The sequence below is a fragment of the Megascapheus bottae genome, chromosome 1 (genome assembly GCF_031878675.1).
Source record: "Megascapheus bottae isolate mThoBot1 chromosome 1, mThoBot2.hap1, whole genome shotgun sequence".
In the NCBI taxonomy this organism is placed as follows: Eukaryota; Metazoa; Chordata; class Mammalia; order Rodentia; family Geomyidae; genus Megascapheus; species Megascapheus bottae.
In genome coordinates, this window is record NC_143509.1 from 193,233 (window position 1) to 205,297 (window position 12,065).

Consider the following 12,065-nt stretch of genomic DNA (forward strand, 5'->3'; position numbering starts at 1 on the left):
TCCAGGTCCTCAGCATGGGATCTGTCACCTGTCTTCGGCATCCCCACCTGCTTGCTTTGTGCACTTCCAGAGATGGCCCCGTCCCAACACTGTCATGATCCAGAACTCCAGAATAAGTGTGTTGACCTGCCCCTGTGGATGTGCCCTGTCTAAACTTGGCCCAGAGTGGCTTGGGGGCCTGTCATACACGACATCCCCACCAGAAAAATCAAATAAAATTAAAACCCAAGGGCTGAGATGTGCGCCTCACTTCTCCTGCCCCAGCACCCGCACCTGGCAAACTACTGCACATCCCTCAATGCCCCAGCTACTCTGACTGAGTACCCTGGGAACCCTGACTGAGAGATGGGATGTGGGTGGAGAGGGGGCAAGAATTGCAACCCACAGGCTATCGGTGGATGGGTGGGTGGATGGGTGGCCGGGTGGATGGATGGATGGATGAGAGGGTGGGTGGATGGGTGGGTGGATGGGTGGCCAGGTGGATGGGTGGGTGAATGGATGGGTGGATGGATGGATGGCCAGGTGGATGGGTGGGTGGATGGGTGGGTGGATGGATGGCCAGGTGGATGGATGGATGGCTGGGTGGATGGGTGGGTGGGTGAGTGGGTGGGTGGGTGGATGAGTGAATGAATGGGTGGATGGGGGATGGATGGCCGGGTGGATGGATGGATGGATGGGTGGATGGGTGGGTGGGTGGATGGATGGGTGGGTGGGTGGGTAGATGGTTGGGTGGATGGATGGATGGGTGGGTGGCCGGGTGGGTAGGTGGATGGGTGGGTGGATGGCCGGGTGGGTGGCCGGATGGGTGGGTGGATGGGTGGATGGCCGGGTGGATGGATGGATGAGTGGATGGGTGGATGGATGGGTGGATGGGTGGGTGGATGGATGGCGGCGTGAAGGGCGACTGGGGGGGGGGGACGATCCCCGCCCACTCCTTCCGGTCTCCAGACCGCGAAGGTCGCGGCCTGGGGGTCTGGGGCTGGCGGGCTCGCGGGGCGGGGCTTCCGGGAGGCGCTTCCGGGAGGGTCGGCTCGCTTCCGGTTCGGCCCCCTTAAGGGGCGGGGCCTGCGGGGCGGCGCCCGGGCGTGCGGCTGCGCGAAGATGGCGGCGGTGGAGGCCCCGAACTCGCTGCTGCTGGTGGTGGGCGGCGAGTGTGCGTGCCCGGGGCCGCTGGCCTACGTGCTGGAGGAACTGGAGCGAGGTCTGCGGGGGCCTGGGCGGAGAGCGGGGCCCGGGGCGGGGGCCGCGCGCGGAGCCAGCGGGCCGGGGTTCGGCCGCCCCCGCGCCGCCCCACGCCCCGGGGCGGACCGAGGCGGGGACGGGAGCCCGCGGGCCGCGGGGGGGGCGGATCGAGCCGGCCGCCGCACGCGGCGCAGCTAATTGGGCCGCCCGGGGGCCTGGCACCTTCGGGGGTGAGTCACGGCGCACCTGCCGGCCTGGCACGGCGGGCGGGCGGGCGGGCGCGGCTCTTCCTCCGCGGCGGCCGGCCACGCCCTGGGCGCCCGAGGGCCGAGCTGGGCCCGGATGCGCCCGAGCTCGTGGGCTGGGCGGCCCCGGGGCGGAGGGAGGAGCGAGCCGTCCGGTCTGCCCGCCCAGCGGCGTCACCCGAGGGCCCCGAGCGGGTGCGGCCCCGGGGTGGGGCCCAGGCTGACATCCCCCTCCCCTGCCCCCGCCCAGGTGTCCGCTCCTGGGATGTGGATCCCAGCGTCTGCAGCCTGGACGACCAGCTCAAGGTCTTTGTGTCCCGACATTCAGCCACCTTCTCCAACATCGTGAAAGGTGAGGCTCTCCACCTGCAGGCTGGGGGCCCACCAGAGGGGCGTCCCGGAGGCACAGCCCCGAGCCAGGCCCGGGCATGGGTCCCGCCGTCAGCCACAGTGACCACCAGGCTTGCGGAGCCCCGATCCGGAGCGCCCACCAGGCAGGAACTTTCCTCCTGTTGTGTAGAGAAGATGCATTGGATATGGGTACCTGGAAAATATGAGAGGGGCCCTTAGCAGGCCACTGAACAAATGATGTGGGGCTCGGGCTGGCCGGACACTGAGCAGGAGGAACAGAGTTCTCGTCTTGTCCTTGGGCCAGGGCTGATGTCCGATTGCGGCTGTGAGCCTGTACAGGGATACACAGTGGGCACCAGCTAGATGGGCTGTAAGGTGTGGGAGGGGGCGGGCAGTCTGCCCGAGGTGACCGACGGCGGCCCAGGGCAGAGTTCGTGTATTGCTGCCACCCCCGCCCTGATTGTACAGTTGGTTGAGTCACTGCTGCTGGAAGGGAAGGAAGTTTCAATCGCCTCATTGTCTGAGTGGGTCCTGGTGGCTTCCTGAGGGCAGAGAGTGCCTGGAAATCCCATTTGAGTGGCCTGTGGGGCTCCCTACCCCTACCCCCCTTTGTTTCCTCACTGATAAAAAGCCCCTTGAGGGTTGGCTGTGCTAGAGGGTCACTCTAGGCTTGGATTGAGAATCACTTAGAACAGCCCTGAACAGCCTCTCCCTTGCCACACAGCCCCTCCCTCTGTGGGGCCCACGCCCCACCCACACATCCCTGCCTCTGCACAGGCCATGCACCTGATGGGCCATGCTCAGGCCTCCTATGAACCCTGCCCCTCTGTGGCCCATGCTCCTCCCATACAGCCCTGCCCCATCCCCTCGCACAGCCCTGCTCTCACTTGGACCATGCCCACAAGCCCCTTTCCCCACATAATCCGACCTCTGTGCCACATACGCAGCTCTTTTCCTCTTGGCTGTCCAACCTTCTGGGTGCCGGTTGTCCACCCTGCTGGGTGCCATCGGCCCTTCTCGGACTCAGGCTCCTTGTCTGTAGGATGGAGGTGACAGTGGCCCCCTCAGGGCTCCTGCTGCAGATCGGGCCCAGCCTCTGCTTACTGGCGCTTCCTGAGTGAGGCCTACAGGTCGTTGGGGTTTCCAGTTCTCATCCCCACCTGGTGCCCAATGACCCCTGGGTGGTTTTCCTGGGGATGTGGTACCCAAGGGTCACACAGAAGACTCTGTGCCCTGAGCAGTGTATTGGCCCGATCATCCACAGGCCAGCGGAGCCTGCACCACCGCGGAGAGACTCTGGAAACCTTGGTCCTCCTGAACCCATCAGACAGGTCCCTTTGCGATGAGGTAAGAGGCCCCATGGCTCCCACCCGAGAGGGTGGGTGGTCTAGGAGGAAGGGGGCTAGTGCCCTGCTCAGCGGGGCTAGCAGGACCCCTGTGGTGCTGTCTTCACCCTTCCTCAGAATCTCATGTATCTGGGTGGTTATGCAGCGAGTCTCTTGGGTTGTACTCCTTTCTCACCATCATACATCAGAAGGATGTACAGGACCGAGCCCTAGGGACACCCAGTAGAGACTCTTGTTTTCTGTGTGTTTGTTGTTGTTAGTCAGGCTTGAACTGTAGGCCTGAGCACTGTCCCTGAGCTGTTTTATCCAAGTGCTCTACCATTTTTAGCCACAGTGCCATTTCTGGTTGACTGAGAGCTAACGAGAGTGTCACAGATTCATATCTCAGCCTCCTGAGTAGCTAGATGACAGGCATGAGCCTCTGGTGCCTGGCCTATGGATCCTTTTCATTACCGGTGGGTTCCTTAGGTCAGAAATATTTCCTTTTAGTTGGGCCTGGTGGCTCACGCCTGTCGTCCTAGCTACTCAGGAGGCTGAGATCTGAGGATTGTGGTTCAAAGCCAGCCCGGGCCACTAAAGACCAAAAGACTTATCTCCAATTAACAGTTACAAAATGGGAAGTGGGGCTGAACCTCAAGGGGTAGGGTGGTAGCCTTGAACTGAAGAGCTCAGGGAAGCAGCCAGGCCTGGAGTTCAAGCCCCACCACCCACAAAAAAAAAAAAAAAAAAAATGCTTTCTTTTGAGCCCGGTACTTAGTATACACCTGTAATTCTAGCACAGGAGAGATGAGGCAGGACATAGGCAGTGCCAAGCGAGCTGGAGGGATATGAGGAATCCTGGTACTCAGAAAATCCCCTAAAGGAAAGTGGCTTTCCATTGGGATGGCGCTCTCGGGTGAGGGCCGTGAGGTTGGGGCTGATGCCCAGGAAAAGGGAGATTTGGGAGCACAGAAAGCACCTGGAGGACTTCCAGGAGGAGGAGGAGGAGGTGTTGGAGCAGACAGATAGAGGAAAAAGGGCTACCAAGGCCAGCAGAAGGCCCAGAGCTGGCCTTCCTGGCTGCTTACCACTGCAGACCTGGCCACAGTGGGGTACGGGAAGTGTTACTGCCTCACTGCAGAGGGAGTTTGCTGTCCCCAGCTCCGGAACCTCCTGCTGGACCCTGCCCCTCACAAGCTGCTGGTGCTGGCCGGACCCTGCCTAGAGGACACCGGAGACCTGCTGCTCCAGACAGGGGGCTTTTCCCCCCACCACTTCCTCCAGGTCCTGGAGGACAGAGAGGTAAGCCGGAGACCTGGTGCCCCTCCTCGGCAGTAGGACTAGGGGCAGGACCTTCCCACGTTGCTGGGAGCACCAGCCCTGTGTCCGGTGGGAACTCACAGGGAAGGGAGGTGAGCCCCAGCCCCAGAGGCCCCAGGGCCCTCAGGGTTCTCTGCCTGTCTTAAAGAGCCCCTATCCAGTCAGGGTGCTGCCTGGCTGCAGGAGGCTCCTCACTCCTCCTTCTGCAGGTCCAGGATGCCCTGGCCTCCGCATCTCCAACCACAGGCACGCCCACCCTCACCATCACCTGCCCGACCGTTGGGGACTGGGCACAGCTGACGCCCAGCCTGCCAGGCCTGCAGCTCCGGCTGAACCCGCCTGCTCGGCTGCCCGGGTCCGAGGGCCTACGGGAGTTCCTGGAATACCTGGCCGAGTCCCTGGAGCTGCCCTCCCCTTTCGACCTGCTGGAGCCACCCTCCTTCGGCGGCTTCCTCAGGCTCACAGCACCCTGCTGCTATGTCTTTCCTGGGGGGCTCGGGGATGCTGCCTTCTTCGCCGTCAATGGCTTCACAGTGCTGGTCAACGGTGGCTCAAACCCCAAGTCCAGTTTCTGGAAGCTGGTGAGACACCTGGACCGTGTGGACGCTGTGCTGGTGACCCACGCAGGCGCCGACAGCCTCCCGGGGCTCAACAGCCTGCTGCAGCGCAAGGTGGCTGAGCGCGGAGAGGCGGCGGGAGAGGCGGCGGCCGGCGACCCCGAGGTCGGGGGTGCCGAGGCTGTGGCTGGGCCTGCACGCGGGGCCTCCTGGCGGGACCAGCTGCGGCGCCTGGTGTCCCCCGCCCTGGGTGTCGTCTTCCTCAACGCCCGGGAGGCGGCATCCCGGCTGATGCGTGGCCAGGACGAGGCGGTGCTGGCCCTGGGCCTGCTAGCCCAGCTCGGCATCGCGCCGCTATCTCTGCGCTGTGGGCCGCAGCCTGCCAAGCCCACCGTCCTCTTCCGGAAGATGGGTGTGGGCCGCCTGGACTTGTACGTGCTGCACCCTCCAGCAGACAGGGACGAGGCTGAGGACCCAGATGGGGGCACAGGCTCTGTGTGCGCCCTGCTTGTGTGGCTCCCCGCCAGCCCCACTGAGAAGGTGGTGCGGGTGTTGTTTCCAGGCCAAACGCCGCCCGCGCGCCTCCTGGACGGCCTGCTAGGCTTGCAGCACCTGGCCTTCCTGCGGGAGCCAGTGGTCACACCCCAAGACCTGGAGGCCCCACCGCGAGCTGACAGCAGGGAGAGCCTGGGCTCCCGCGATAATGGCTCCAAGAGGGAGCTGCGCCCCACAGGCCCCACACCTGCCAGGCCCAACCTGGAGCGCACTGCGACTGCTCGAAAGGAGCCCATCCGGGCAGAGGCCCCGCGCCGGACTGAGAAGGAAACCAGACCCCTCCGAGAGGCGAAGAAGGATCCCAAGCCAGGTGCCCCCCGGAGTCAGCCCCGGGCCCCCGCCAGTGTGCCCAGTCTGAAGAAGGCAGCCTCCGCCCCCAGGTCACGCAGGCCGCCCGGTGCTCCCCAGCTAGGGGCCCGGCCAGTGCAGAACGGTCCCCGCAGCCCCCCTAACCTCCCGTGTGGGGAACCCAGCCCTGTGGCCGCCCGCTGCCCCTCTCCAGCCCCACAGCTGCCCGCTGGCCCTGAGACCTGCCCGGAGGAGACTCCGGAGCAGGCTCCAGCTGCCAGCCCAGAGCGGGCACCTCACAGCCCTGAGCGCAGCCGCCTGTCCCTGAGCCCACTGCGAGGTGGGGATGCCTCCCCCACAGGCACCACGCCTTCACTGCCCGCCGAGGTGGGTTCCCCACACTCCACAGAGGTAGACGAGTCCCTGTCCACGTCCTTTGAGCAGGCACTGCCGCCTGGTGACACGGGGTTATGCCTTCCTCTGCGTGGTCCCCGTCCACGCCGCTCTGCATCCCCACATGACGTGGACCTGTGCCTGGTGTCGCCCTGTGAGTTCGAGCATCGCAAGGCCCTGCCAGCCTCGGTTCCACCAGCTTCCCCTGGCAGCTCGGATGGCAGCAGCCGCTCCCAGGAACGCGCAGGTCCTGAGGAGACGCCACCCACCTCTGTCAGCGAGTCTCTGCCCACACTGTCCGATTCTGATCCCCTGCCCGCCGTGCCAGGGCCGGACTCCGATGATGACACCCGGGGCTGTGGCGCCCCTGGCCGCGACCCACCACCAGAACCCCTCCACGTGCCCCTGCCGCTGACCGGCCCGGCCGGCACCTGCATGGTGGACCCCGCGATGCCCGCCAAGTCAGCCAGGCAGACAGAGACCAGCCGCGCCCGGAGAACTCCTGCCCGGCCCAGCTCCGCCACTACCGCACCCAAAGCTGTGTCCACAGCAATGCCCAAAGCCAAGGCACCGGCTGGGGCAGACCGAGCCAGCCGGCCGCCTAGTGCCCGCAGCGAGCCCAGCGACAGAGGAGTCCGGGCACCCCTGACCAGGAGGCCCTCCGCCCCCAAAACCACCTCAAGGGCTGCTGGTGAGTCCGGGCTCCCACCCCACCTGCCCCCCGCCCACTCCTTGGGGTTGCTCCCCTTCCCCAGCAGCCACCAAGAGTGGAGGGCCAGGAAATACAGTGCTGGTCCCCTCCGGTGCCACCCACACAGAGAGCTTCAGGGCAGCAAGAGCTGCTTCTGCTCTGGCCCCAAGGGCCATGGGTGCAGGACTGCTGCCCCCGCCAGAGGTGGAGGCCAAGGCAGACCCCGGGGTCCTGGAGCCCACCTCTCCCCATCCTGTGTGAACAGAAGGTATATGTTGCCAAGTCACAGGCCCGTCTCTTGGGACTTTGGATTTTCTTTTTTGGTGTTTCTGAGGATTTTAGGACTTGACACTTCTCCATTGGTGGGCTGGTGGTCTGTTATTGGAGCTAACTCCACGGTAGGGCGTCCATGTAGTTGAGGTGACAGATGTGTGTCACCATGTCCAGCTTGTTGGTTCAGATGTGCTTTGGCTCTTTTGGGGGGGCCTTGAACCTCTGTTCTCCTACTTACATGTATGAGTAGCTGCAGTGAGTGTGCACTGAGGTGTGAGCCCCCATGCCTGTCCCTGTCTGCACATTTTCCTTTCGAGGGGTGGCGGCAGGGGCCAGTCCTGGAGCTTGAATTCAGGGTCCTTGGGCCTTTTTAAGGATAGAGCTGTACTGCTTTAACCACAGTACCACTTCTGGCTTTTTCTAACTATGTGGTAGAGAGGAATGGAATCCCGGTCTTTGTGCATGGTAGGTGAACATCACTAGGCCAAACTCCTGGCCCCCAATGTGTTCAGGTCTTGGGACTTGAACTCTGCACCTGAACGCTGTCCTGAGCTCTTCAGCTCAAGGCTATCGCCTTTCCCCTAGAGCCCACAGCCCCACTTTCGGTTTTCTGGAGGTTAATTGGAGATAAGTCTCAGGGACTTTAGTGCCTGGGCTGGCTTTGAACCGGGGTCCTCGGATCTCAGCCTCCTGAGCAGCTGGGATGACAGGCGGGAGCCCCCGCGCCAGGCGCCTGTGTTTGTTTTTTGAGACAGGGTCCGGTTGTGCAGCCGCAGCTGGCGACCTTCTTCCTGGGGCCGGGCTTCGTGCAGTCCAGGGGTGCGAGCGCACCTGGCGCGTGTGCGGTGGGGCGGGGGCCGCAGTGGGCGCGGTCAGCGGTCTCTGGGACGGTTCTGGGTTCCTCGGGGAGAGCGCTCAGGGCCTCCGGCCCCTGCAGGACCAGAGGGGCGCAGCCCACCGCCCGGAGCGGGGCGGGGCGGGGTCTCGGCCACGCCCCTCCGCTGCCGGCCACGCCCCTCTCCCCGCCGGCCACGCCCCTCCGCGCTGCCCTGCCGGTGGAGGGCGCCATGTATGGGGGTTCCGTGTCCCCACCGGGTGCGTCTTCCTCCCTCCGGCCGGTCACGCCTTACCCTGCGCCCCTCGCCCGCAGGCACCCCGCGGCCCGCCCCCGCCCCGGTGTACCTGGACCTGGCCTACCTGCCGGGCGGCGCCGGCGCGCGCCAGGCCAACGAGGAGTTCTTCCTGCGCGTGCGCGCGCTCTGCTACGTGATCAGCGGCCGGGACCGGCGGCGTGAGGAGGGGCTGCGCGCCGTGCTGGACGCGCTGCTGGCCGGCAAGCGGCGCTGGGACCGCGACCTGCAGGTGCGGCGGGGCCTGGGGGGGGGGCGAGCGCCTGCTGCGGCCTCGGGGCGGCCGACACGGGGCCGTGCAGGGGGCGGCCGTGGGCACCGGCCGCCGTGGCCCACCGCAGCCCGCTGTCTCCACAGGTGACCCTGATCCCCACCTTCGACTCTGCCGCGATGCACCGGTGGTACGAGGAGACGCACGCCCGGCACCAGGCGCTGGGCGTCACCGTGCTGGGCAGCAACAGTATGGTCTCCATGCAGGACGAGGCCTTCCCGGCCTGCAAGGTGGAGTTTTAGCCACCGACCCCCTTGACACTGCCGCCCCCCAAACCACCCCAGCAGAATAAACCTCCAGCCTGCCCCAGTGTCCTGTGCTCTCTCTCCCCTGCAGGGCGCTGTACTACCCAGGGGCTCCACTCCCCTCTGCACCCCCTTCCACCAGGGGGGTCAGCAGGTGGGGTCGCAGCCAGGTCTGGCCCAGAGGTGTGCAATATCGCTGAGCTCCGGAGGCCTGCCTGGCCTGGGCTCTGGGACTAGCAGGCACGGTCTGGCCCGGGCCTGCAAGACTCAGCTCTGAAGCCTGGGCAGTGCTCCTCCCTCCTTTGTAACACGTTTTGTTCTTTTTCCGAAGGTGAGAGCCTATTGGACCTGCCTTCCCTCTCTGGCTTTGAACCTCAATCAAATCTCAGCTTTCTGAGTAATTGGATTACAAATGGGAGCCACCAGTCAGTACCTTGCTCAAAATCCTCTTTAAAAGAGAGGTGGTGGGCAGGGAATTTGGCCTAGTGGTAGAATGCCTGCCTAGCATGCATGAAGACCTGGGTTCGATTCTTCAGTACCACATACATAGGAAAAAGCCAGAAGTGGTGTTGAGGCTCAAGTGGTGGAGCTCTAGCCTTGAGAAAGTCCAAGGACAGTGCTCAGGCCCTGAGCTCAAGCCCAGGACTGGGAAAAAAAAAAAAAAAGACAGGTGGTGATGGCTGGGAGTTTGGCCTAGTGGTAGGGTGCTTGCCTAGCATGCATGAAGACCCAGGTTCGATCCCAAGGACAAAGCTCAAGCCCTGAGCCCAAGCCCAGAACTGGCCAAAAAAAAAAAAAAAACAAACGAGGTGATAAGCCTTTCAGTGCTTTCTAAGTACCTACCAATTTATTAGTTTGCGAGCAGTTTTTCTGCAAATGTTTTATATTTGTGGCTTTTAAGTTCTTGTTTTTCTGTGTTTGGGGTCTATTGTTACACACACGTGCTGGAGTGGAACCCCAGGCTGCCCATGCTCTGTCCTCACCACCTAGCCCTCCATGAACTGATTCCCTTGGGGGCTCACAGGGCAGAGGGCCTGGTCAGATGGCATCGGGTTCAGACTGCAGCTGGGGCCAGTCTCCTCAGAAAGCATATGCCTTGCTGGGTGGAGATCTGCTGTCCCAGCGGCCTCGGGAACCCCACAAGTTGTGCCTGCTTTTCAGAAGAAGGACACCTCTCTCTACTGTTCAGAGCCTGCGGCTGCACTGACCATGCCTCTGTCCAAGGTGGGGCTCTGCTCTGGTTACTGTGAGGAAATACTTAGACTGTGGATGTTCCATGAGGTAACTGTGGCCTGTGGTTTAGGAACTTGGCCTCCAGGCTTTGGGCCTGGCACCAGTGGCACACACCTAGCTATTCAAGAGGCTGCGATCTGAGGATTGAGGTTCAAAGCCAGCCTGGGCATGAAAGCCCCTGAGACTTCCAATTAACCACCAGAAAACTAGGAGTAGCACTGTGGTTCAAAATGGTAGAGTGCTAGCTTTGAGCTCCAGAGCTCAGGGACTTCACCCAGGCCCAGAGGTCAAGCCTCAGGACAGACAAAAACATGACCAAAACGCTGAAAGTGAAGTTGTGACTCAAGTGATAGAGCACTAACCTTGAACACAAAAACTCAGGGATAGCATCCAGGCCCTGTGTTCAAGTCCAAGGACCAGCACAAGAAACAGATCGGCACCCACTTCCCTTGTGGGCATCCCATAGCTACATCATCACATCCTTGCAGTGCCACAGGATGGCCTGTTCCCTAGCAACACTACAGGAACCCCCAGACAGCCCCTGGTCACATCCCAGCCCCCTAGGTTAGCAGGAGGCACGCATGAGGGCATGCTGAGCATGGTGGGCAGGTGCAGTCCCTGCAGTGCTCAAACGGGAGGCTGGGAAAGGAGAAGCTCACATTTGGGGCCAGCCTTGGAAACTTGGCATGATCCTGCCTCAAAACAACTCAACAGAAAAGGTAATGGTTTGAGTGGCTAGGAATGTGTCAGCAGTAGAGTACTTGCCTATCATGAAGCCCTGGGCTCGCTTCCACAAAAACAGAAAAGGCTGGAAGTGGCTCAGGTGGCAGAGCACTGGCCTTCAGCAAAATTAAGCTCAGGGGCAGTGCCCAGGCTCGAGTTCAAGTCCCAAGGCTGGGAAAAAAGAAAAAAAATCTAATGGTTGAGATTTAAACACTAGCTAGATTTTAACAAGGGACCTAGGAAAGCTGGACAGAAAACATGATCGGGAAGAGGATGCTTCATAGATCCCCAAACACAAGAAAGAAGAAGAGGTGTAAGAGCAGTGGTGCTCTGTACACAGAGGGGGAGGACCAGCCTGAGCCACAGGAAGACGCCACAGATAGCTGCAAGGTGGCTTAAGGCCAGCCCCCAGAGTTCAAGCCCCAGGACTGGTAGACACTCACACACACACAGAAGATGCCCAAATGAAGTACGGCAGTGCAGGATACAAAAGAATAAAGAAGATTGAATTCAAATCACAGAATGTAGAGCTCAACAGCACAAATTAAGACCTGGATGGGGGGGGGGGGCAGAGAGAGAGACAGATGGTGATGGGCTAGGAGTTTGGCCTAGTGGTAGAGTGCCTGCCTAGCATGCACGAAGACCTGGGTTCAATTCCTCGGTACCACATACATAGAAAAAGCCAGAAGGGGTGCGGTGGCTCAGGGTAGAACACTAGCCTTGAGAAAGTCCAAGGACAGTGCTCAGACCCTGAACTCAAGCCCAGGACTGGCAAAAAAAAAAAAACCTGGATGGAAAACCTACATGATTAAAAAAAAAAGATAAAGCAGAGGACAATGGAATTGGCAAGACCTGTAAACTGAAGGCACAGATAATGTAATTATAGCCAAGAATGTCTCCTCTAGGTGGGAGTGGCAAACTGCACAAATCCAAGATCAAGAGATGCTCTAGGGGCTGGGGAGTTTGGCCTAATGGTAGAGTGCTTTGCCTATTATGCACAAAAGACCTGGGTTGGGTTCCTAGGTACCACATAGAACTCAGGGCCTGGGTGCTGTCCCTGAGGTTTTTTTTTGCTGAAAATTGGGGCTCTACCACTTGAGCTACAGCATCACTTCTGGCATTTTCTGTGTATTTGTTACCAAGGAATTGAACCCAGGGCTTTGTGCATGCTAGACAAGCAGTCTACCACTAGGCTATGCTGCTGGCCTAAGGTTGGTTTTCTTTTTTTGGGGGGGGGGTATGGGGTTATGTTTGCCAGCATGCCTGAAAACTGAGGTTCGATT

At 61.4% G+C, this 12,065-nt stretch overlaps 1 protein-coding gene across 1 annotated transcript; it reads left to right on the forward strand.

Moving 5' to 3' along the window:
- The first annotated feature begins 1,073 nt into the window (after positions 1-1,073).
- Map1s (microtubule associated protein 1S) lies at positions 1,074-9,483 on the forward strand. Its single transcript, XM_090334111.1, has 7 exons — positions 1,074-1,201; positions 1,678-1,779; positions 3,043-3,125; positions 4,265-4,405; positions 4,633-6,907; positions 8,331-8,542; positions 8,668-9,483. The coding sequence occupies exons 1-7, from the start codon at positions 1,102-1,104 to the stop codon at positions 8,821-8,823; spliced, it is 3,069 nt and encodes a 1,022-aa protein (XP_090190237.1). The 5' UTR covers positions 1,074-1,101; the 3' UTR covers positions 8,824-9,483.
- Positions 9,484-12,065: the final 2,582 nt, after the last annotated feature.

Coding starts and splice junctions, on each gene's coding strand:
- Map1s (XM_090334111.1), top strand. CDS start 1,102: ATGGCGGCGGTGGAGGCCCCGAACTCGCTGCTGCTGGTGGTGGGCGGC. Junction 3,126..4,264: donor ACAGGTCCCTTTGCGATGAG/GTAAGAGGCCCC, acceptor TGCTGTCCCCAG/CTCCGGAACCTCCTGCTGGA. Junction 6,908..8,330: donor AACCACCTCAAGGGCTGCTG/GTGAGTCCGGGC, acceptor CCTCGCCCGCAG/GCACCCCGCGGCCCGCCCCC.